We start from the raw sequence: 26553 nt of genomic DNA, 5'->3' as shown, positions 1-26553 counted from the left end.
GGTTAAAGCGATGCATTAAGATGTCCTTAGACAGAGACGGAGCACCAATATGACATTATGAAACAAAATATAGGATAAATAAATAAATAAATAAATAAATAAATAAATAAATAAATAAATAAATAAATAGATAAATAAATAAATAAATAAATAAATAAAATCATTTAATTAAAAAAAGTAATGGTGTATTTATTTTTTTAATCAGTTCACGTTTCTAACATTTATCAGGTCTGTTAGTATTTTTTCTTAAAAACACATTTTTTTATTTCATTTTATAATTTTTCCATTGTAATACTTACTACATCCACTGTGCTGCTGTGACACTCTAAACTTCCACATTTTGGGACGAATAAAGGATCATTTCAGCTTATTGTATCTGCTAAAAGCAGTCTTAATATGTGCAATCCTGGACAATTGTTCTGTTTTTAATGGAAATAAACTTTTCGGTCCCTGTGTTGATTTGCCAGCACACAAATTTGACATCTTCTCTCTCTCTCTCTCTCTCTCTCTCTCTCTCTCTCTCTCTGTATATATATATATATATATATATATATATATATATATATATATATATATATATATATAGTCAACCAGGCAAATAAAGGAGCAGCAAATACCCTTTTTTTAGACATTACTGTGAGTAATGATGTTTGACTCATGAGCCTTCTCTGAATGATCCCTTTTCTATATTTTTGTTCCTGTTTCAGTGAAGTGAAGATAATCTGGCTACATCCTTTGATGAGAGACAAACTACAAGCAACAGCTTTCTGTTTATACTTCATACAAGTGAAGGGAGGCCAGAACAGGTGTTATGTAGTCAAGTCGTTTCCCCCCGGTCAGCAGGCGTGCAGCCACATTTTGAACCTGCTGGAGGCGCTGGAGGGATGACTGGTCAACACCAACATACAGAGAGTTACAGTGGTCCAGCCTGGATGTTATGAGCATGTGTATAACTCTTTCACGATGAGAAGGTAGGTATGCCTTTACCTTACTGAGGAGTCTAAGCTGAAAGAAGCTCGTCTTTACAACAGAGCTGATCTGTTTGTCACATTTGAAAGAGGTGTCAAAGATGACACCAAGGATCCTGACTGAGGAACAGCAGTGAGATCCCAGGTTACTGAAAACACTGTCCACACCCTCCAGCAGATCATGTGAACCAAAAACCATAATAATCAGTTTTCTTGTCATTCACAGTGTTGGCAGAAAATCAGTTCTGTTGTTTGTGTGTTTGTTCGCACTGACCTGCACACAGCGTTGATGTTGTTTAGGTGGTGTAGTGGAGTGTGGATGGAGCACAGTTTACTCACAGGTTCCTACGGCTCTGCAAGAAAACAGCGTCGACATACCACCACATGTTGGAATAGAAAAACTTATTTTATTTGTGGAACAAAAGTTACATGACAGGAGAAAAAAAAGTGATTTAAATGAAAAAACTTGAGTTCACAGTGATTCTCTGATTATCACATTATGCTTCGTCACAGTCAGTGAGGTTTAGTTAAACTGAGTCATAACGTTAGTAAACTGAGGCGTCTGCTTATACTTCTCATTATTATCAGTCAGTTGGGTTAATAGATGGTAATTCACATTACATCACGTTTCAGTTAATGAGCTTTAATGTGATACAACAATTACACTCAGTAAAGTTATTTCTGTCGTTATTTTTCACATAAGGAACAAAGGTTTAAAGTTATAAACAAACACGTAACATCTGAGGAGTTTCTCATCAGTCGAGTTAAAATGTTTTAGAGGTTTTTCCTTTAATTAAACATTAAACTGTGTTGGACAAAAACCTTATCTGATGATTTCAGCACCTGTAATCCTGACACCTTTGTTTTTATCACAGACGTTAGGATGAGATTAACACGTGGTGATAGCTGAGGCCGTCTCACAGACTCTGATGAGTCCAAACCGCCGCTCGTCTCTGCAGAGAGATGGAAACTGAGAGGGGATCAGAGGGTTTGATCTGCTGAGACGTCGTCTTCCTGACGCAGGTTTCAGTTGAAGAAGTCTTTGGAAATGGCCTCCACGAAGTTGGGTGCAGACATGAGGATCCCGAGCGTGCACAGGATGGTGAAGAGCGAAAACGCCATGAGACACAGCCGGTCAATGACAGACGCCGCAAACTTCCACTCGTTGCACACCGACTCTTCTTCGTCCTGGTTGCGGAAGCGTTTGGCGATGAAACGCACCTCGTCCAGGATCTTGGCCATCTCTGGCTCCAGACCGCCAACAGGCGAGGCGTGGGCTCCAGGAAGAAGCATCTCCTCCTCGCCCGGCGGGGCGACCAGCCGGCCACAGAGGACCCCAGAGTCCGGGGAGGTGGTGCCCGTGGAGTAGGGGGCGCTCTCCAGACCGCGCAGACCCACGTAGAGCATGTTGCCGTTGTTGGACTGGGAGGCTGAGGCGCTGGGGTTCAGCTCCACGCTGGTCAGGCTGCTCCGGGGAGCCTTGTTGTGGCACGCCGGACGCACCCGGTCTTCCCCTGGGCGCTTCATACGCAGGAACCAGGCACACCAGTCCAACAGGAAGACCCGGGTCTGAGGGACCAAAGAACAAAGACTTGGTTATCTTCGTCTCTGGGGGTCAACGAGTCACAGTCATCAGGTGGGCGTGGCCAGAGGAGAGCGGTCACAGATAACCAGTAACCACACTCACCCACTTTGGCATCTTCCCCCCATCAGGGTCATGGTGGTGGTACTGTAAGACCAGGACTGTCGCAATCACAGAGAGACCCACGATGACCATGGTGGTGGCAAAGTACTGAGCTGGAGGAGACGAAGGAAAGAAATCAGAAAAGTTTGGACTCACCGTCAGACGGACTCAGAGAAACATCACAAAAGGAAAAAGGAATAAAATAAAAGGTTTGAGAAGAAAGGGAGAAACTCAGCCCCAGAGAGTCAACAGTCGTCTTCACGACAATTCACTTTGACTGCCGTGACTCTGATCTCTCAATAAAAAGTCCTCCTATTGCTCAGCAGCTTAAACTCAGTTTCACCCGAATACCAGATGAAAAATGACTAACAGATTTCCCACCTCGTCTACGCCCTCGCTGATAGCATTTGACACCCGTGGGACGTCTTTTGTCCTCACCTATCAAAGGCACCGAGTCCGACGTGGCGGGCATAATCTCTGCGACCAGCAGCATGAAGACGGTCAGCGAGAGGAGCACGGTGATGCCTGAGGAGGAGGAAACACTCAGTTAGCTCGTCATGGTTTAAAAAGTATGGTCACATGTGACGAGTGGTGTCTGTGATTCACTGATCCTCTGCCAAACCACACCATGAGAAGTGAACGTTAGTGACAAAAACAAACACGTTTAACATGTCGATGAGTTTCCTGGACTCCAGAGGTCTCCACAGTCCCAGATCTCAGTCCAGTAGAGCGTCTTTGGGATGAGGAGGAACAGGAGCTGTGATGAGTGGTGATTTCAGGTCAACAAGGATCAGAGTTTCTGAAGGTTTCCAGCCCCTTGATGAATCTATGACACAGAGACCTGGTGCAGCTCTGAAGGGTCCAAACCAGAGCAGCAGGTGGAGCTAATGAGGGGAGCGGTGAGTGGATCTTAACGATCTCCAGCCTGAACTCGTTATCTAACCCCTAAAAGCAGTAATCTGCATAAAATGACAGAGCAGAGAGTTTATTCATGAGCACTGCTCAGTGTTCAGGTTCATGCTCTGTTTCCAGTAAAAGTTTTATGTTTTTTGACTAATGAACTAAACAGAATTAGTGTTGCTGTTTTCGCTCCAGGTACAAAGATTGTTAATGTCTATGAGATTAATCAGAAACGAGTCGTTGAATGAATAATAAACACAAACTCTGCCATCCTGAGGAACTCTGATAACCCTCCTGATATAAAAACAGAGAAATAATTCACTTTCTGTACATTTCACCAATCATATCCCCCAGAAAGCTAATCTGGTTTAATAAAGTCTGGGAACGATGCAGCCGCAAAAACACATTCCTCACTTCATGTTCCTGTAAAACACTGTTCACACTGCACTGGGCTGATACACCAACTCATCTGCTCGTTTCAGAGAAGACGTCCAGCAACACAACAGCAGCACAAACATACAGTAAACAAACAGTAAACATACAGTAAACATGCACTGACTATACAGTGAATATACAGTGAATATACAGTGAATATGCAGTAAATATACAGTGAATATACAGTGAATATGCAGTAAAAAACAAAGAAAGGTAGTAAACATGCAGTGAACATACAGTAAATATACAGTGAGTATGAAGTGAATGTAGAGTGAATATACAGTAAATATACAGTAAATATACAGCGATTATGCAGTGAATATACAGTAAATATACAGCGATTATGCAGTGAATATGCAGTAAAAAACAATGATAGGTAGTAAACATGCAGTGAACATAAAGCAAACAAACAGTGAACATACAGTAAATATACAGTGAGTATGAAGTGAACATAGAATGAATAATCAGTGGACATACAGTGAACATACAGTGAACATACAGTGAACACAAAGTGAACATGCAGTTAAATGTGAACATACAGTGGACATATAATCAATATCCAGTGAACAAACAGTGAACATGCAGTGAACATACAGTAAACATGCACTGAATATACAGTGAATATACAGCAAATATGCAGTGAATATGCAGTAAAAAACAATGAAAGGTAGTAAACATGCAGTGAACATAAAGCAAACAAACAGTGAACATACAGTAAATATACAGTGAGTATGAAGTGAACATAGAGTGAATAATCAGTGGACATACAGTGAATATGCAGTAAATATACAGAAAACATACAGTGAACATACAGCAAACATTCAATGAATATTTATATAATCAACATACAGTGATCATACAGTAAACATACAGTGGACACAAAATGAACATACAGTTAAATGTGAACATACAGTGGACATATAATCAATATCCAGTGAACAAACAGTGTACATGCAGTGAACATACAGTGAATATACATTGAATACGTATATCAACATTCAGTAAACATACAGTGGACATGGAGTAAATATGCAGTAAACATACAGAAAACATACAGCAAATATACAGTGAAAAAACAATGAATACGCAGTGAACATACAGTGAACATACAATGAACTATATATTCTCAACAAACAGTGATCATACAGTAAACATACATTGGACATACATAGTGACCATACAGTGAAAATGCAGTGAACATACAGTGAACGTACAGTGAAAACATATATCAACATTCAGTGAATATTCAGTGAACATGCAATGAACATACTGTGAATATATATATAATCAATATACAGTGAAAATGCAGTGAACATACAGTGAACGTACAGTGAACATACATTCACAGAGAAAGCAGCAAACTGGTTTATGAATAGTTTTCCATGGCATGTTATCTTTATTCCTCATTCCTGATCTTTGTTTATGATAATATCACACACACACACACACACACACACACACACACACACACACACACACACACACACACACACACACACACACACACACACACACACACACACACACACACACACACACACACACACACACACACACACACACATCTGTTTGGTTAATGAAGGAATCCAGCTGCAGCTCAGGACTCTGATGAAGGCACAAACTGCATAAATCAAAGCCCAGATCTCCCCCACCCACTCCCCACTCACTTACACACACACACACACACACACACACACACACAGATAGGGATACTGACTACACCCGTCTGTGTAATTTATGCATGAACCGGGCTCTAACATTGGAGTGAGCTGTGACGGCTGAGATAAGATGAGAGCGTTTCTGGGTCCAGGGACGGTGAAGTCAGACTCTCAGACTCTCAGAGCTGATTATCAGATCACTTCAGAGGGCCACAGAGGAAGGGAATAATGAAAAACCATTGTTTCTCAAGAATGACTCATTACCCAGGAGGCCGATGGGCCAGGAAATTTATATATGATGAAAAATAGAAGAAGACGAGTGAAAAAGATTGTTCTGTGAAAAACCCACTTTGAGAGATTTCATTTGATGGTGATCTGATTCTTCATCAGCTTCATGAGGTATCTACAGGTCAGTGAACACAGCACAGAGCTGCTAAAGTAACCCAATGAAAACATTTAATATGTTTCAGTGTTTTTAAGGAGCATCTGTCCCCTCGCAGAGGAAGAACTCTGAAGGAGAAGCTCCCACATCTGGAGACCATTAGAGGAGTCAGCTGGTCAATCTACGGACTCATGAGGCCCAACAGGAACTGAACAGCTCCTCTGTGTCTGAAGCAACTCTGAAAAATAAATCCATCAAGCTGAACAGCCCCCTGGTTACACGGCCATGACACCAGGCCACATTCCCAAGCAGTGAACGCACCAGAGAGCGCTGTTTGTGTGATTTACAGGCCGGTTTGTTCCTGTCCACAGTTAATCTGAGGCCCAGTTAGAGGAGAGCAGTCAAACAGTCACACAGTCAAACAGTCCACACAGTCACACAGTCACACAGTCACACAGTCACACAGTCAAACAGTCCACACAGTCAGTCACACAGTCACACAGTCACACAGTCACACAGTCACACAGTCACACAGTCAAACAGTCCACACAGTCAGTCACACAGTCACACAGTCACACAGTCACACAGTCAGTCACACAATCCACACAGTCACACAGTCACACAGTCAGTCACACAGTCACACAGTCACACAGTAACACAGTCACACAGTCACACAGTCACACAGAGCAGAGGCAGCTGGAGGACAAGGAGGAGAACGCTATCTCTGCTCGAGGAGGCAAAAAACAAAACAAAAACAAAATAAAACAAAACAAAATGAAACAAAACTAGAAAAAAATTATAGAAAAAAACAAAAAATGAAACAAAACAAAATGAAACAAAACAAGAAATAAACCAAAACAAAACAAAATGAAACAAAACAAGAAAAAAAAACTGACAGAAAACAACAAAAAATGAAACAAAACTAAAAACAAAATAAAACATAACAAAAAAAACAAAAAGCAAAACAAAAACAAAAAATAAAACAAATCAATGCAAACAAAATAAAACAAAACAAAAACAAAATAAAACATATCAAAAAACAAACAAAAAAAAACAAAAAATAAAACAAAAAATAAAACAAAACAATCCAAACAAAATAAAACAAAACAAAAACAGAATAAAACATAACAAAAAATAAAAAATAAAAATAAAAAAATAAAACAAAAAATAAAACAAAACAATCCAAACAAATTAAACAAAATAAAAAAACTAAACAAAGCAACAAAACAAAACAAAAAACACAAATGAAAAAAAAATTGATCAAAACAAAAAAAAGTTAAAAAAAAAACAACAACAACAACAAAACAATCAAAGTAAAACAAAACAAAAAAGAAAACAGAACAAAACATAACTGTAGACAGGGTGGCTCGCAGTAGAGGCTATGAGAGAATCTGATTGGAGCTGGGTTAAAAAAGTATTTTTTTTTTTTGTCTATGTAGAGTCCAATCACTTCCTGACTCTATCTCCTGACATATTTTACAATCCCCCCCAAAAAAATCCACAAAAACGTCAGCTGTCAATCATCATTAAATGTAATTTCAAACCTGGATTTCAACCTCTAATACGTATAAAAAACAAAACTGCTTTGAAACAAAGAGGACCTGAATACAAGACAGCCAAATGATATCTTCAAATCACCTCAACAATCAGACGTGAGAAACATTTCTACCAGGTGTTTTAATTTTTTAAAGTTTGACCACAGCCCATCTGGAATGACTGGGGAGATAGAGTTTTAAACCTATACTGCAGCCAGCCACCAGGGGGAGCAGTTACTGTGGCCAACCTAACCTCAAGCCGAGCAAGAACTCTCTGAGACAAACCTGTGCTCGCTTTCTGAATAAATGTGAATGGACTAAAAAAAAACAATACTTTGTTTGGTGAAATAAATCCACCCTGTGTCACGTTTTTCCTGCAGTCAGTGAGATCCTGAGTGAACATTTAATTCCTGACTGAGTCCTGATCACTGACCAAAGGTACAAAGTGATTTTTGTCATTTCCTCTCGACCTGTTCTTGAATGATAAACATGAATGTGAACTCTGGGCCGTCTGTCAGCGCGTTGGTTTTGATCTGGACCCAGATCAAACTAAATTAAAGCTGCAGTGGAGCCTGAGCTGAGGTATTTCTCTCTGGACGTCAGACTATCAAAGCTTTCCTGGAGCTGTTTATCCACCTTTTTGATAAAAAACACAGAGAATCTGGAAAAGATGGCTCCAGCACAGACCAGAGAAACTAAAACCTGAATGACACGGTCAGCATTCAAACACATTAAACTGAAGTATAGCCCTGTCCATTTGTCTGACCTGAACCTTGTTTTTTCTGCCTCTGAGATCAGCTGGGAGTGTGAAAACAGCTGCAGTTTGGGCTGAACTTTGGTGTCCCCTGGGCACAGCTTGGTGCAGCTGCATAATCTGTTTTTCTTTCAGCATCAGTGAACTCACTGGAGAAAAGAGTCGCTAGCAGAGAAGAAAAGAAACCAGGCTGCTTCAGCTTTTCTCCTTCAGCGCTAACCCTGGTTATTTCTCAGAACCAGCTTCAAAACTACAGCTGAGCTCCAACATGCCTCCAACAACAGGACTGTAGAGGCTCATGGTCACAGAGAGTGTCTGGAGACTCCAGAGCATTTCACAATCTCTGACAGTCGTTTGATAGAAAGCTGAGGAAAGCTTGGAGTCAGAGCTGCAGCTGCTCATCGAGTACAACATGTACTGAGGAGCATTAACACTCTGCTAATATCTGCTCAGAGTCAGCTCTCAGTCAGCACAGAGACAACGCACGGACTCAAAGAGTGCTTTAACTCAACGCTAACGCTAAAGCTAAGACTAACACTATCGCTGACACAAATGCTAAAACTAACACTCATGCTAACACTGGGAGTAACGCTAACACTAACATAAACACTAACATAAACACTAATGCTAACATTAACGCTAATACTAACACTAACACTAACAATAACACTTACACTAACACAAACATTAACTCTAATGCTAAATCTAACACTAACACTAACGTTAACTTTAATGCTAACACTAACACTGGCAGTAACACTAACACTAACACTTACACTTACACTAACACTTATGCTAACACTAATGCTAACACTTACACTAACACTTACACTTACACTAATGCTAACACTAACATAAACACTAATGCATAAACACTAATGCTAACACTAACGCTGGCAGTATTGCTAACACTAACACTTACACTAACGCTAACACTAACATAAACTAATGCGAACACTGACACTGATGCTAACACTAACACTAATGCTAACATTAACGCTAACACTAATGCTGCCACTAACACTTAAGCTAACACCTCCGCTAACACTAACACTGATGCCAATGCTAACACTTACACTAATGCTAATTTTAACACTAATGCTAATGCTAACACTTACACTAATGCTGGCACTAACACTAACACTAAAGCTAACACTAATAGAAACACTAACACTTACACTAATGCTAATGCTAACAATAATGCTAACACTTACGCCACATACACGTCACGGACTGAAGCCATCATGTTTTTAATGTTTCTCTGATCATCTCTGAACTGACGGTGTCTCTGTAGACTGGTCATATTTCTGTGAGACGACAGACTCTGTGTGTGTGTGTGTGTGTGTGTGTGTGTGTGTGTGTGTGTGTGTGTGTGTGTGTGTGTATGGTGTGTGTGTGCTCTTTACCCAGTGATATCTTCTCTCCAGAGTCAGCGGGCAGGAGGAAGACGAGCAGGGCCAGCGTGGAGATCAGGACGCACGGGATGAGCAGGTTGAGTCCGTAGTACAGAGTCCGCCTCCGCATCACCAGCGTGAAGGTGATGTCATAGTACGGCTCCTCACAGCACACGTACTTCCGCATGTTCTTCTGACCCGGGACCTCTGTGGACCAGGAGTAAAGTGTGTTTACCTACAGTGCCATCACACACACCAGGCTGTTCTACACAGACGTCAGCCAGGCCCTCTTACCCACGAGGTCCCACTCCCCGTTAGAGATGTAGTTGGAAATATCTGCATCCTCTATCTTTAAGTCCAGAGACCAGCCCCCGTAGGTCCAGGAGCCAAACTTCAGCTCACACCTCTGCACATCGAAGGGGAACCAGCGCACGTCGATGGAGCAGGTGCTCTTGAAGATTCCTGGAAACAGGAAATGACCGAGCGTGAACAGGAAATGACCGAGCGTGAACAGGAAATGACCGAGAGTGGACAGGAAATGACCGAGAGTGGACAGGAAATGACCGAGAGTGGACAGGAAATGACCGAGTGTGAACAGGAACAGACCGAGTGTGAACAGGAAAAGACAGAGTGTGAACAGGAAATGACCTGCCTCACCCCCCCACAGAGGCTCACAGAGGGAGGGGGGATGGAGGGTGACAGACGGCACATTGAATCATTGAGAATAAAGGAAGCAGAGAAAAGTGAAAGCGCTGACAGCTCCAGAGGTCTAACAGCGGTCCATGTACCATGCATCGTAGCCGGACTGAGAACCTAATCCCACAGAGAGATGGAAGCGCCCAGTAATCCTTCAGAGAGCAGACTCATTTCCATCCATATTCAAGAAAGATATGAGACCAGGGCCGTAAACCAGGTCTGCCGTCTCCCTGCCGGCCGTGAGGATGATAAAGCTCAGCGGGGAATGATGAGCGATGGGAGCGGACAGAGAGCCTGGTTCTTATTTACAGACCAGCTCCCAGGACATGTAAATGATGCTCGCACACTCTCTCTCTCTCGTTTAATGTGGATACATGGAGCTCATGGAGAAAACGAGCTCTCTGAGCCAGTATGGGATTCACAAAGTTGAGGCTGTTTCTCAGTGACAGAGGTAATCAATCCAGGAGGGATTCAACGAGCGAGCTATTTACACCGATATCGATTCAGAAGCTGGAGCCAGAGCGTTAGCATAAGGGGGCTGCGGCTGTGTGAGTGTGTGTGTGTGTGTGTGTGTGTGTGTGTGTGTGTGAGCAGGATCCATGTTGGACAGAGACCAGGCCTCCAAACACTCAGACCGCTGCGGTCAGCTCTAGAGATGATACCCTCCTCTGTTTCCTGACCCGGGCTGGATGAGAGGATGAATTTCTGTCTTTGCTGCCTTAAAGGTGGTGATGGTCTGTTCGTGGTCGTCTGCAGTGACGGTCGTGTTTTTCCAGGATTTCCCATGAGCACCAACACCCACTGTCCTAAAGATGGGACTCTAGACAAAGATCTTCATTGGCTCTTCTTTTTGACTCTCCTTTTCTTTCTTCTTTTCCCAGAATGCAATGCGACAAAGTAACATATTCATGTGTAGTTACGCAGCACTAAACTCTGAAACCTGACATCAATCAAACGTTGTAAAGTCAGTTTGTAGTTTTGTAGTGTTCAGTCCACTGAGCATTATACGCTGTTTCCCTGAGGTTAACACAACAAACACAAGTTAAAACAGGAAGTCAGGAAAACTTTTCCTTTTCTTTGGATTGGCCGAGATTAAAACTTCACAATTTGGATCGAGTCAGCTGACGATGACTGTGAGCAAAAAAACACTGAAGCGTAACATATTCATCCACACTATGCTTTTTATACGTTAGTGAATCCTGGTTCTGTCCTACCAGAGCTCATCTACCAACTCCAACCTCACCAAGCAGAGCTAACGTAACCTGGCTCTTCATTTTATTGATAGACTCTCAAGTTTGAACAGACCACTGCAGAATAACTGCTGACTGTGGGTTGGAATCAACGTTAGCACAAACACTTTAACCTGGGTTTTAGCATCTAGCTCACGGTTTAGCCTTAAGTTAGTGCTTTAGCCTTTAGCCATTTTTTGGGGGGGGGTTTTGGCTTGTGTTTTAGCCTTTAACACATACTTTAGCCTTTAGCTCGTGTTTCATCCTGAAGCTGCTATTTTAGCCTTTGCTTCTGTTTTAGCCTTTAGCTTGTGTTTTAGTCTTTAACTCATACTTTAGCCTTTAGCTCATGTTTTAGCCTTGAGCTCATATTTTAGACTTAAGCTCCTGTTTTAGCCTATTGCTTGTGTTTAAGCCTTTAGCTCATGTTTTAGTCTTTAGCTCATGTTTTAGTCTTTAGCTCCTGTTTTAGTCATTTGCTCATTGTTTAGCCTTTAGCTCTTGGTTAAGCCTTTAGCTCATGTTTTAGCCATTAGATTGTGTTTTTAGCCTTTAGCTCCTGTTTTAGCCTTAAGCTTCTATTTTAGCCTTTAGCTCCTGTTTTAGCCTTTAGCTCCTATTTAAGCCTTTAGCTCCTATTTTAGCCTTTAGCTCCTATTTTAGCCTTTAGCTCTTGTTTTAGCCTTTAGCTCTGTTTTAGCCTTTAGCTCTGTTTTAGCCTTGAGTTCATATTTTAGACTTAAGCTCCTGTTTTAGCCTTTTGCTTGTGTTTTTAGCCTTTAACTCATGTTTTAGTCTTAAGCTCCTGTTTTAGCCATTTGCTCTTGGTTTAGCCTTTAGCTCCTATTTTAGCCTTTAGCTCATGTTTTAGCCGTTAGATTGTGTTTTTAGCCTTTAGCTCCCGGTTTAGCCTTTAGCTCCTATTTAAGCCTTTAGCTCTGTTTTAGCCTTGAGTTCATAGTTTAGCCTTTAGCACGTGTTTTAGTCTTTAGCTTGGGTTTTAGCTTTAAGCTTGTGTTTTTGTTTTAAGCTCCTGTTTCAGCCTTTAGCTCGTGCTCCATCTTTCTCCTGCTCTGACCTCCTTTTTCATGTTGACGGTCCAACACTGGCTCTAAATAAATCACAGAGCGTGGCTGTTGGTGTAGTGTGGTCGTGGGGACTGAAAGTCTTTGTGTCGTGATGGGTTTGTGTTCGTATTAATGAGGGGAAGCTGTGCTCTCCCCACCACAGACATGTGGCGTGATGTGTGTGTGTGTGTGTGTGTGTGTGTGTGTGTGTGTGTGTGTGTGTGTGTGTGTGTGTGTGTGTGTGTGTGTGTGTGTGTGTGTGTGTGTGTGTGTGTGTGTGTGTGTGTGTGTGTGTGTGTGTGTGTGTGTGTGTGTGTGTGTGTGTGTGTGTGTGTGAGCTGACAGCTCACCTGGGGGGATGAAGAAGCAGGTTCCTGGGTGGCTGACCAGGATGTTTGTGTGGAACGTAGCATCAAACCTCTCATCTGCGCTGTGGAGGGAAACTCAGCTTCATTAGTGTTTACAGTAAAGTTCTGCATGAAGAAAGCTGTTTTTAAATTCACACGCTGAAACAGCGTCTGCAGGAGGCGCGGATTGTTCTGGATGGATGTGACCGTGGAGGAAACAGAAAGCAGAGGAGCAGACGTGGTGGAGGAGCACAGATATTTCTGTGGCTCATTACGGAGGCAGCAGGTAGACGCAGAGGAGTCACGACTGATGCAACTCTCCCTGGAGACGCTTATTCAGCGGTTACCCTCAGTCTCCTCTACCCAAGATGCACCTCTTCTACCTGAATCCTCAGGGACTGACGCAGGTTGAGCTGAAGTTTAAAGAGCTCCCTGGAAAAGAGGAACTTCAGCGGCGTCTCATTCAGAGAGTTTACATTAAGACTTCTCTCAGAGGGACGATGATGAATGGACTACACCGCGCCGCTCGTTAGTGGCTGGGGGAGCAGAGAGGAGCTAATGTGATTTGTTCAGATCTTTCTTTTAAAGATTGATTTATAGTTCTCCCCAAAGCTCTTTCCATCAGGGATTCATAATAAAACGCTTCTTCTCCCTACGTTTTACTAAAGTTATTCATTTGTCTGGATGATTTATTGCTGCAAAGCTAACTCCCAGAATGCACTGCACACACTGACTCCGCTAACCTTGACTTCTGATGTTCGTGTCTGAAAACCAGGCGGCGTTTATTCAGCGCTGTGGATCCACGCTGCTCTTTACAGAGAGAAACAGGCGACACAAACATTTCTGGGTCTGATTAAATCAGGTGGTAGATTATTTCTCTGAGGGTTGGAAAGTTTGCCAAAGCTCCTCTGCCAACGACGAACAGCTTTCTCTGGCTTTGACTCTTTGGTGGATTGAAGGATTGAAGTCTGAGGAAAACAAGGCTAATTAGCAGTTAACGACTCATTGGTTTGACAAACAGGGACTCAGCAGCACCTTCACTTCCTGCTGTGGGATGGCGTCCAAGTCTTCACCCAGCGATGGTCGAGGTTTACAGCAGGGACACGTGTTAACACTGCAGTCTGGATCAAACTTCCTGTAGCTTTGAGCTCGTTACCACTTTCTGAGCCTCCATGAGAGCCCCAGCCCTCGTAACAAGCTGTTTTATTTATTTATTTAGTTATTGGAAAATTCAGAGCAGCAGGTCCGTCCTCTCTGAGCCGAACAGCCTACCTGTTGTAGAGCAGGATGTCTGGTTTCCAGATGAGGTTGTCTGGAAATCTCACGTTGCTCACACCGGCATAGTCCTCAGGATTCCACTTCAGGTACGCGTCATCCCAGGACTGAGACACAGAAACACAACACAACACAACTCTGTTTACATCCTGTTAAACATCTTTGGTGCATCTGTTTCTCTTTAAGAGGCTGTGTGTGTTTCCTCTGAGATTTCACTGCTGCGTGTTTTTAGTGGCAGACAGGTCCAATAACGGCTCAGATGACCTGTGTTCAGACTGTGTGCTCGGTTTCAGAGACAGAACAGGTGACCTGACCAGGTGCAACAGTCAAATCACAGGAAACCATCCATCAGTAGTTTTGGCGCTGTGGGCAGGCGCCACGCTCAGCTTGAAAAGGAAATCTGCTCCTTCATGAAGCTCGTTTGCAGAATAAAACACAAGGAAGAGAGTAGAGATGAAATGGATTAGTAGAAACTCAAAAAGCAGTCGAGATGATGAAATAAAAAGTCGAGATGATGAGATACAGGATACAAATGATGAGATAAAAAGTTGAGATTATGAGATAGAAAGTTTAGGTGATGAAATAAAACTAGAAGTTATGACAAACTGAATAAAAATGATGAGATTAATTGTTGAAATCACAAGATAATTGAAATTTTAAGACAAAAATGAAATATGATGAGACTCAAAAGCAGAAATTATAAAATAAAATTAAAGATCATGAGGTACCAAACTGAAATGAAGTGATGCTTAGTCAGAATAATGTGATATAAAGAAAAGTAATCACATCTTTACTTGTTATTTCATTTTTAACCCATAGTTATGACTTTGTGTTTATAATTTTAAGTTCATGTTTTTTTTCCTTTGACTTTTTATCTAAAAGTCCTGATTTATAACCTTAAAAACTGTAACTTTGTGTGTTATCATTTTACTTCTGATGCAACTTTGAATCATATAAATTCAGTAATCTGTCAGAGCAGATCTTCATGTTTTAACCTGATGGAAACGAGAGGAATAACTGAGACGTCGTCTCTGCTGAAGGTGGAGTCAGATGAAGACGGCTGCAGCACGCTGCCAAAGTTTCCCACAGCAAAGTTTATTTTCATCCATCTGTTTCACCTTATTTAATCTGGTTGGTCCCACAGAGCACCGTCGTCTCGTTTTCAAAGAGTTTTCATCTCTAAAGCCAAGTACGGTCGCACAAAGTCCCAACAACAAACCAGTCGCAGCCGGGCAGGAGGATGAAACCACACAAAGATCACACCCTCAGAAAGCCTGGATCAAAGTTTCCTTTAACACATTCAGGGTCATCTCCTCCTGTATTATAAAGTCAGGCTGTGACTGTTTCAGGCAAACGGTTCAGAGAAACCAAAGGTTTCACTCCCACAGCGAGGGTCAGGATTTCTCTGCTCTCTGAGGGTCTGGTCCAAGACCACGTCCCCTTTCTCTGAACCACGCCCAGCTTTAACCTCTACTTTCTGTAAATGACTCCTGAGCTGAGTTTAAGACAACCTGACAACAGGTGCTGACAGGAAGTCAGAAATCAGTCTCTGAGTCTGTGAATTAAAAAAACAGAACGACGCCTCCTGGTGGAGAGGGACGGAGGTTTGTAAAGTGGGCTGAAGGTGCCGACGTTCACAAACTTGACTCACAGATTGTTTTTGTTCAATTTCTTTTCAAAGCAGACAATGAAAAGCATGGATTTCCTTTAAAAACACTTAGGAGAAAGAAGATGATCATCCATGAACACAGGGTGGAGAAAAGGACAGAGAGAGTTAGCGTGTGAGGATTAAACAAAAACTTCAGTCCCTTAAAAATGGAGCAAATTACAGAAACTCAACCTGACTGTAAAGAAATGTTTTTTTATTTACTATGTGAACTGAAAAAAGGATCAGAGTCTCTCAGTGTTTCTAAACTCAGACCCTTTATATTCCTTCATGTATCTGCAGACGGTCGTTGAACAGCGTCACGCTTTGGATCGATGAGGATGAACCACTGAGGTGGAGGGAGACGCTGTTAAACATCAAGAAATGAGCAGAAACGACTGGATTTACACGTCCATACGACGCCTCCGTCTGCTGCTGCTGGGCTGCAGGTAAACTTCACACTAAGGATGATGATGATGAAGAAACGTCTGGTTCCTGTGACTTTTCCCAGAGACCAGCACCAGACTCCATGTTTCCTCAGAGTTAAATGTCAAACTGCTGCAGTGATTGCTCCGACATTTTACACTAACATTAATTTATCCTGAAAACTCTGATGATGCTCCTATCATCAGCTGTGTGTGTGTGTGTGTGTGTGTGTGTGTGTGTGTGTGTGTGTGTGTGTGTGTGTGTGTGTGTGTGTGTGTGTGTGTGTGTGGGACAGATTTAGTGAGGCTGTGTATCTATACGCTGATTAACAGAGCTCAGGTCTGACACAGCTCGCTGACGCTGCAGCAGGAAACCAGCGTCTCCAAACAGACGTGATCGAACACCTGTTCCCAGACGTCTGACCTGAGGATGATGATGATGAGGATGATGATGAGGATGATGATGATGATGGTGGAAAGGAGCTGGGTCTGAACAGATGGTGTAAACAAAAAGATAAACCTCTGCTCTGTGATCACACTGTGTTCCTCACTTTTCTCAGTTTGCTGTGAAAGACGCTTTAGCTCAACAGGAAACGCCGTAAACATCAGGAGAGGAGGAGGCTTACCAGCTTCAGCCAGAGGTTGGTGGTCAGAACTTGGTTTTTCTCGTCCTGTAAAATGAAGAAAAGCAGAAAATGTGAACGTAGAGTTTCAGCTCTCAGGTGATGGTCATTGAACGCATCACGGACTGAGTAACACCGAACAGACGCCTCATCATTCACTGAGCGTCCTTCATGACGTACCACGTCCATGATCTGATTCAGAGTCAGGCCGAAGTTCACCGTCAGAGCCTCAGAGTCATTATGGACCGGTCTCACCAGTGGATTGTAGTTCTTCAGCAGGTCCGCGTACAGTCTCTGCTGGTCTGGACCCTGGACAGACTCTGGGTGAGACAGAGGAAGATGGAGAGTTTGTCTTTCTCAGGTAAAACGGTGAGAAAATAATTCATGCAGAGCGGTTTGTCCAAAGAGCAAACACAGGTAAGGTGAAGTATGGTGAAGGTCTTCATCCAGAACCAGAACCAGAACCACATGTTTGTTGTCTCAGTGTGAATCAGAGCCGTCTGCAGCTGAATTCCAAACTTTGATGTGATACTCAATCTGTTCCTGTTTCAAACCACAGAAACAAACAGAGACTCCTCCAGATCAAGTCCCTGAACCGGGTCCAGCAGGGCCCGGCTCTTTCCCTGCTTTGTTTTCAGACATGCGTAGAGATTTTGAACAGAACCATGGTTTACCCTCGGCTGTGTTTATGGACGACCTTAAACTGATCTCAGACCAGAGGAATCCACTCCCAGGCCAAACAGACGTCCTCTGCTCGCCGTGAGAAACCATCTGTCAGATCACCGAGCAGCTCGGACGGATCCAACTAACACTCAGCACACTTTGGGGACCGGGTCGGGCCAGAACATGTGGGTCTGTTTGTTTAACCAGAACTTCGAAATACTTCTTAGAAATGAACAAGGGTGAACTTTGGCTGACTGGGCTGAGACTTGAAGAGCTTTCATCACCCAGAGAGAGCAAAACGTCTCTCAGCCAATCAGAGACAAGCCTCCACACACAGCTACTCTGCTGCACAGTTATATCTTTATAAACACTCTGAGACAAAGACAGGAAGTTGTTCTTTCCCATTTTTCAACATGAAATTAAAGTCACACTGGTGTTCACACTGAGCATGTGCAAGTTTTCAAACCCCAACACACTCACGTTGTAAAAATCCCCAACTCTACCCGTCTCCTGGTCTCTGAACAGGCCTCCAGAGGGCTGGCCAATCAGAGGGAAGGGGGTCTGTGGAGGGTGGAGTCTTAAAGAGACAGCAGCTAAAACAAAGTGTGTACGACAGGAGCTGAAACAACAGCGTGAGAAAAATAAAGTTTTTTTTTAGCTGTAAATCAGGAGAAACCAGAGGGACAAAATAAACCCTAAAGTAGAAAAATACCCCCTCTTTAAAAACAGGGTTCTGGTGCTTTAAGGGAAGTTAAGTAGTTGTAGTAGGATTTTTTATTCAGTCAACAAACATTTTACAACATTTGTCACAAAATAGACATTTTAAACAAACCAGAATTCTTATAATAAGTAGAGACTGAAAAGGCACAGTCAGAAGCTAAATGCTAATCTGAGCCTAGCCCATAGATTTAACCAAAGATAAGCTACAAATAAATAAATGAATAAACAAACAAAGATAAAGAATCAACACTAACAACATGATTACATGATGAACACTTAAAGTTTTCAAAAATAACTTTGGAGACCATTTTTCTGAAGATACAACATGAATTACAGGTTTTTATATTAATGTTTGCATCGTTCCATAGTTTAACCCCAACAACAGAAACACCTCTCCTTTTTATACCTTTTCTAGCTTTCTGAACAGAAAACTTTTCAAACACCTCTTAAATCATATTGAGTCTGAATTGAGAAGAACTTTTGCTCAGCACGAGGAAGAGGATAGTTTAGCAGTAAACATTAGTAACATTAATTTATAATAAAAGGAATCAGAAAATTGAATAATGTGTGAATTTAAAAAGAAGGGATCAGTGTGAGCATAATGATCTGTGTTATTGATGATACGTTTGGCTCTTTTTTCTAAGACAGCTATTGAATTCACATGTTTTATATGTGGATCCCACAGCTCTATACAGTAAGACATGTCAGGAACAAAAAGTGAATTATAGATTATTTTTAATGCTTTGTCATTTAAAACACGTCTAGATTTTGACAGAATTGAAACTGACTTTGAAATTTTACCTTTTGTGTAATCAATATATTGTTTCCATGTTAATCTACTGTCAATCATAACCCTAAGAAATTTGGTTTTAAAAACTCTTTCCATGCAAACATTACTGATTTTAATTGTAATTTCCCATTTGTTTCATTTTGATTTCCAAAAACCATGAACTAAGTTTTTTTAATATTAAGGGATAATTTATTTACATCAAACCACGTTTTGAGACTTTCCAGCTCACTTTCAAAGCCGATCAATAGTTCTTTAAGTTTTTACTGAACAGACTCAGTTTGTGTCATCTGCAAAAATTATGTATTTAAAAAATGTGTGACCCTGCAGAAATCATTGGTATACAGTATGAACAATATTGGTCCAGTAACAGATCCTTGGGGTACTCCACAGGTGACCCAATCTTTACACGCTGCTGTATGTTTCTGTCTGTTGTCTAAGTCTTTCCACCCAAGAGTAAGAGATTCATCGTAACCCAAACTTCTCCTCTTTTCAACAACAGCCTGTGGTCGAGCTAACGGTGAAGAAAGCCTCTGCTACGTCCTCTCCTGATAACTCCACATGGCTCCTCATGGACCCAAAGTCTGAGACCAGGACAGACGGGCAGTGAGAGCCACCAGTCGCCGTGGGAACCAAGTGGGCGGGTCTTCCCTCTGATGTTTGTCTGTGTTACCCATGATGCCTCAGAGAGCTGGCTCTGGCCTCCCCGAGCCAGCACCCAAAACCCACCGCAGCCACCCCCCCATGAGCATCTGGTCCCTATGAGCACTTTCCCCCATCCAGACCCCCCCACACTTTGACCTTTCACCCTGTAACCTGTAACCCCTGATCCCTCTCTAACTGGAGCCATGTGGGTTTAAAGTCCGTCTGCTCGAACACCTCTGGCTTCAAACTTCTGTGTTTGTTCGTTCAGAGTTTGTCAGAGTCTCTGTGAGCATCCCGCTCCTCGATGACCCGGCTCCTCTGACGGCCAGCGCTGCTGAAACAGAGCGTCTCAGCGAGCGACCTCCTTCAGACCTGCTCCTTCAGACCTCCTTTTAGCACGGCCTGCTCCCCCTCAGGACTTACAGCCTTCCTGGCAGCTCCTCCTCTCTCTGCTGATGGCTGGAGCCCAGGGATCCGCTCTGAGGAGCACATTACCCCGATGATTTGGCAGAAAGCTCGTTGTCTCTGGACGTCTCCACATTCCTCTGCTTCCTGTCACATCCGCTTCTTTCATAACCACCACCACAACCACCACAGCTGAGAGCTGCTCTTTGTCTGCTGCTGGGCGCCCTCTGTCCCACAATAATCAGATTTCACTTTGGATGGTGGCACCACGACACCGAGGAGGGTTTTCCTCCTGAGGAGTTTGTGTAACACACCTCGGTGTGACAGGAGCCCACCTGAGGAGCGAGGTGACCTGGTGACACTCAGGAGAAGCCTCAGTTAGACGTTCAGTCCACTGACTGAAGATCTACCTGGAGCTTTACTTCCTCCTGTGTTTACCAACCTACCTGAGGTGTTTTTCTGCTCAGTTTTTCAGTGAAGCTCTCGAGGGTATTTATGAACCAGTGGATCAGACACGCAGAAAAGCAGCGATCAGGTCTGAGAGGAACGAACATTTTGTTCTCTGCGTTTATCTTTAATGTCAGCGAGTGATGCAGGTCCGTGCATTTACACAAAGACTTCAACACTGAGTCTCTATAGCAACTGAGTGAGTTTGTCTTCAGGGCCAATCAGAGCGAGTGTCAGCGCAGACACACCACTTCACGTTTTCACTGTTTGGGTGAAATTTGATCAGATTTGATGATTTTTCTTCACGTCGTCTGTTCAGCAGAAACTTCAGTCATTTTCAGAGTTAGTTACATTTGTCTAAAAATACAGGTTTTCTTTTTGAACTTGGTTTCCACTGGAAACAGAAATTATTTTCACATGAAAACGATCTGTAAATGAGAGTTTAGAGGCAGTAAATGAAACATGTCCACGCACTAACCTTAGAGAAAAAACCTCATGTTTGCTCAGATTACTGATGTGAAGCTGCAGCAGAAACGACCAATAGGAACAAAAACCTGTTTCCTGTTCCCCTCGTTTGAACGTCTTCCTCATTAGCAGGGCAGTGACTATCATAATATTAACATAAAAGTATTCAGGTCTCAGAGCAGGTGGAGGTAACGCTGACGCTGACACGCTGCCCTCAGGCTGCATTGATTTACTGAGAGGAGCGCGGCTCCAGCTCTGTCCGATGTTTTAAATTAACCCTCTGTGACTTGTAAAGCAGGGCTGCTGTGAGGTCTGCAACATTAAAGCAGCTGCAGTGGGTAGTATTAGCATTAGCATTAGCATTAGCATTAGAATAACTAACAGGAACCCTCCTCCTGATTGGCAGATTTGTGTGTGTATGTTTTTAAAGGCATGATGACTGTAAGCTAATGTCACCCCCTGATAAAAGCTCAGGTTATATAACTGTTAAAGAGGGGATGTTCTGATTTCCAGGCTTTAAGCTCAGACCCTGCTGCCTTAAAGGAGTTTAAATGATTAACACTTAAAAATAAATCTCTATTTTTCTCTCACTGCTGTTTGAGAAAACTCTTGTTTCAGCCTCTTTTATTTTAGCTGCTGTCTCTTTAAGGCTCATCACTCCTCAAACCTCCTCCCCTCTGATTGGCCAGCCGTCTGGAGGCTTGCTGGGGACAGAGCTGTGGAAGACCTTGGTGTTTGAGGTCCACACTCCCAAGGTATCATGAAGAAAATCCTGATGTGACGTGATCATTGAAGCACGTGTGTTTCCAGAACAGAGCGTTTGATCAGTTTGGAGTCAGATCCAGAAAACAACAACTTATGAAGATGGAGCCGTTTGTAGCTTTAGTTTGAACACGTTCATTTTTTGATCATTTAAATTTTATTTACCAAGGGATAAAAAGCATTAAAACTAGTGCTGGGCAAGTTAACGCGTTATTTTCGCGTTAACGCGTCAATCTATTAACGCCGTTCAATATTTTATCGCACATCAGTGCATGTTGCTCACAGGCTTTTATTTTGTAAATGTCTGTTGCTGACTGCGGAGGAACCGGAAGTAAAATTGGCGGAAAAACACGATGAGTAACCAAAACAAGCATGGAGAAGAGGGGCAACGCCACGGAACTTAAAGGCGCTCACCACTTAGTGTACCAGTCCGCATGCGGCGTGCCAGATATAAACAAACGCAGGTAGTCTGCCAGGACGAAGAGACACGATGAGAACTAGAGCCTTATTTAGCGGTGTTTTTGTGTGAAAGTAACGCGCTGAAAATTCTCTAAATAAAGCGTGAATGCAGACCCATATCAGATTTTTTCGATGGGAGTCCGTTTATTTGTGTTTTTGGTCAAGTAAAATATGGCCCCGTCTGAGTGCAGAGGAAACCTGCAGAGGAGCAGGGAGGGGGTGTTTGGTGTGAGCGCTCTGGGCTTCTGCTGCACAAAAACACTGCTGTAGGGGTCATTTCTGCCCTAAACCTTGTGATAGGACCCAACTTGTTCCATCCCGGAGGATCACTTTAATGCCCTGACAGTGGAAATAAGCTTTAATTTTGTATTTACATTTTGTAAATTTGATTTGCACTAAATATGTGATTTAACTATTACTGTATAACAAGTACTGATTTAGTATTTGCATGACAGATGTTATGGCACTTTCACAATGCGATTAATTATGATTAATCAGGGAAATCATGCGATTAATTACAATTAAAAGTTTTAATCGTTGCCCAGTCCTAATTAAAATCCATCAACATATTCTGGATCATGTGAGAAGCTATGAAATGATTTTTCTGGTTGGTTTCAGAGAGTTCCTGTTTTTATCTGTTTCACCTGGTGCAAATGAATTTTCCTGTAATCATGAAGAGACGACACAAATCAAAAAGTGAACTTTGTGACTTTTTACCCATGTTTGAAAAATGATACATCATCCTACGTCCTTAAAGCTGCCAAACATCCTCCACATGATGTGACTGAAACACTAATACCAACTCAAACGACCAACACGGGTCCCAGACCCACTTCATGACCAACATCTGTGAACAAGAGTCCTCAGCCCAGCTCTGAGTTCATGGTTCAGACTCTGGGACGGACTGAGTCTGTGAGGAACAACGAGATCAGTGTTTGAGTGTTTGTCTGCTTTCAGGAGGTCCAGTTTGCTCCAAGGCTCCATTCAGACAGGAAATAAAGAACTTTATGAGGCACACACACACACACACACACACACACACACACACACACACACACACACACACACACACACACACACACACACACACACACACACAGGACATAAACCCCCTCAGAGCTGCACTGATGTTCAGCCAGAGTCTGCAGATCTCTGACAGAGACCGAGTCCAACAAACAGAAGCGGGTTTCTGGACAGGCGGGACCGTGTTTTCATTTCTCATTGTCACTTCCCTTAACAACAGCAAACAGACCCAGAGTTACTGACAGAAGCTGACGGCTGCATCAGTAACCTCACATTCAGATGCTAATTTCACTTTTCACTGTTATTCAGAGTCAGACCAGTTCATCCAGGTCCAAACCTCCAAACACACAGAACCACGGACTGACTGACGGTGCTGGAGGAGCACTGCAGTCTCTCATCCAACACAGCCCCCCTGCTGACATGCAGTCCAGACTTTATCCATCCAGAAACTGTTAGACACATGCTTTAAATCAATCAGATCCAACAAACAAAGAGCACAACAGGTGGGCTCAGGTGGGCTCAGGTGGGCTCAGGTGGGCTCAGGTAGACTGCTTCACTCTAACAGACACAGTTTAACTGACCTGCAAACATCCAGAGCCAGCCTGCCTCCAGCCCAGGCTCAGGCTGTTAGAGAGAGAGGATGATGATGATGATGATGATGATGAAGATAAGCTCCTACCTTTGACTGTGAAGCTGCTCACTGCAACAAACAGCAGAAACCTGGGGAGCTCCATGTTTCCTGATGCTCAACCAGCGACGACTGAAGGAGGGACTCAGCTCATCCGTGGACCTGACGGGGTGTGTGTGTGTGTGTGTGTGTGTGTGTGTGTGTGTGTGTGTGTGTGTGTGTGTGTGTGTGTGTGTGTGTGTGTGTGTGTGTGTGGGGTAAGCCCATTAAATAACTCCTCCTCCTAATGGATAGCTGCTGTTTGGCAGGTCTACTCTGAGATTTGTGGGAGCATCCAGCCTCTGTCCGTCCTGGTGTTTGTCTCTGACTGAAGCAGCGCTCACACTGAACCTCTTTTAAAATCATGGGAGGGAAATGTTCATTCAGTCTCTGTTTACTGAAGCTTAAATACATCTTTTTTATCATCCTACACAGCTGTTCAGTGATGTATGAATGAAATCAGTTCCTATATCCACACAGTGACTGCAGTATTCGTCTGATTGTTTCACTTTAATGAAGATTTTTCCTCACTCTGGTGGAAACAGTTGGACAGCAGACGCTGAACGAGCCTGATGAAAAGTTGTGAAGCAATCAGAGATTAACACAGTGACACCTGCTGGTCAATAACAAGACTTACAACTACTATTTTCTAACATTGATCTCATTGAGTCTGTTTGTCTTCTTCATCCATCCAGTTGTGTTTACTCCTTCCTCTAATTTCTAATGTGACATTAAACACATGAGCTGGAGTCCTCTGTGCCTCAGCTTAGGGACACCCAGTGAGACTTAGATATCCACAGAGTTCAGACTTAACATCACCTTACAGTCTGCACAACCACTTTATTTGTTTTGCTGTGATTATTCTGTTCGGCTGCACTGATCCACCACATTACCAGTTTATGACAGTGAACTTTTTTATTTTTATTCTAATTTATGATGAAAAAAATTAAAAAACATCTCCAAAGTACGTCGGTTTCTCTCTGGAGCCAATGCAGAGACACTAGTTCAGGCTTTTATCACATGTAGAATTGGTTATTGTAACGCTCTTCTGTCTGGTCTTTGGAAAAAGAAAATTTCTCAGTTTCAGCTGTTTAAAAACTCCAGTGTCTGAACGCTGACTGAGACCAGACAGAGAGCCCACATCACACCCATTTTACAGTCTCTGCACTGGCCACCAGTATCTTTCAGGGTTGGTTTAAAGGTTCTCTTACTGGTTTTTAAATGTCTTAATGGTCTTCCACCCTCCTATTTATAAGACTTGTTTTTATCAGATGTGCCTGTGAGAGCCCTCAGGTCTTCAGGTCCAGGATTTTTAACAGTACCAGAAGTTAACACAAAGACCCACGGTGAGGCAGCTTTTAAATATTACAGCCCAGGACTGAAGACCTGAGGGCTGCACGGAGCTGAAACGTTTTTAAAAGCAAACTTAAAACTTACCTTTTTAGTCTGGCCTTTAACTGAGTTTTACTTTTACTTTTACTTATTTATCAATCAATCAATCAATCTTTATTTATATAGCGCCAAATCATAACAAATGTTATTTCAAGACACTTTACAAAAACATTTACAGGTCTAGACCCGTAAATGTTAATAAAATTTAATTTATCTAATTATTGAATTATGTTTGGATCTTCCTCTTTTTAAAGTCCTAACTTTTAGTTCAATATATATTTACCTTTTTTAAGTGACTTTATCTAACTATTTATCTTCTTATTTACTGCACTGTTACTTTCTGCTTTTTAATTTCTGTATCTTTAAGTTTTAGTTCTACATCGTTTCTTTTTTACTGCTTTAATCTGGTAATACTTTTTTTTTATTTTATTTGTTTTTTTTAGCTTGGTTGTTTTATTTTCTTACTGTAAGTTTAACATTTTACTTTACCCTCAGTGTTTCCTCATGAAGGTCTCCAGAGAGTGTTTCCTCAGTTCCTCAGGTCGTCTGCAGGGATTTTAATCAGCTGTGTTCACCATGTGCAGTAGGTGTGGGTGGGTGTGTTAGAGGTGGAGGGTTGGACACACTGATTTTTTTTTTTTTTTCTTTGTTGTGTTTTGTTTTGATTTGTCAATTACTTTGTGTTGCCACTGTTAGGCATGAAAAGTGCTCTGTAAATAAAGTTTGATTGATTGATTGATTGATTGTTTGATGGGTCCTCCAAGCATCAGCCCTGTTATAACTCTACTTAAGCTGATCTTTGACAAATTGAATTTAATAAACAACATTTTTAAGATGTATCATTGTGCTCCCACAAACTCATTTTGGTTAAGATCTAATCAGTTTGTTTGTCTCTCACACTCCTCAGCTGGAGAAGTGTTTGTATTCACCTCCTGCCATTAAAAGCAATAACATGCTTCATGTGATGACAAACACCGTCTACATTATTTACTCCTTACTGTGTTTGCTCAGAGGCACGTCTGCCATTGACACGATCCACTTTAATTTAACAGCGTCGTACATCCTGCCTCTGACAGAAAGGTCAGAAATGATTAAAAGGTG

General features: G+C 42.3%; 1 protein-coding gene across 1 annotated transcript; it reads right to left on the bottom strand.

Moving 5' to 3' along the window:
* Positions 1–1364: 1364 nt before the first annotated feature.
* Positions 1365–26007, bottom strand: LOC141788240 (neuronal acetylcholine receptor subunit alpha-7-like). The gene is made up of 11 exons (XM_074667120.1): positions 25942–26007; positions 24073–24411; positions 17198–17337; positions 17021–17065; positions 14322–14431; positions 13053–13132; positions 10005–10172; positions 9723–9917; positions 3091–3177; positions 2656–2765; positions 1365–2537 (listed from the first exon to the last, which is right to left on the bottom strand). The coding sequence occupies exons 2-11, from the start codon at positions 24125–24127 to the stop codon at positions 1995–1997; spliced, it is 1533 nt and encodes a 510-aa protein (XP_074523221.1). The 5' UTR covers positions 24128–24411; positions 25942–26007; the 3' UTR covers positions 1365–1994.
* Between the last annotated feature and the right edge of the window lie 546 nt (positions 26008–26553).

This window comes from Halichoeres trimaculatus, unplaced genomic scaffold (genome assembly GCF_033239565.1).
Source record: "Halichoeres trimaculatus isolate MK-OKI-2021-1 unplaced genomic scaffold, fHalTri1.1 fHalTri1_scaffold_3, whole genome shotgun sequence".
NCBI lineage: Eukaryota > Metazoa > Chordata > Actinopteri > Labriformes > Labridae > Halichoeres > Halichoeres trimaculatus.
The sequence above is the reverse complement of the archived record's forward strand: the minus strand, read 5'-3'. Positions and strand labels throughout refer to the sequence as shown.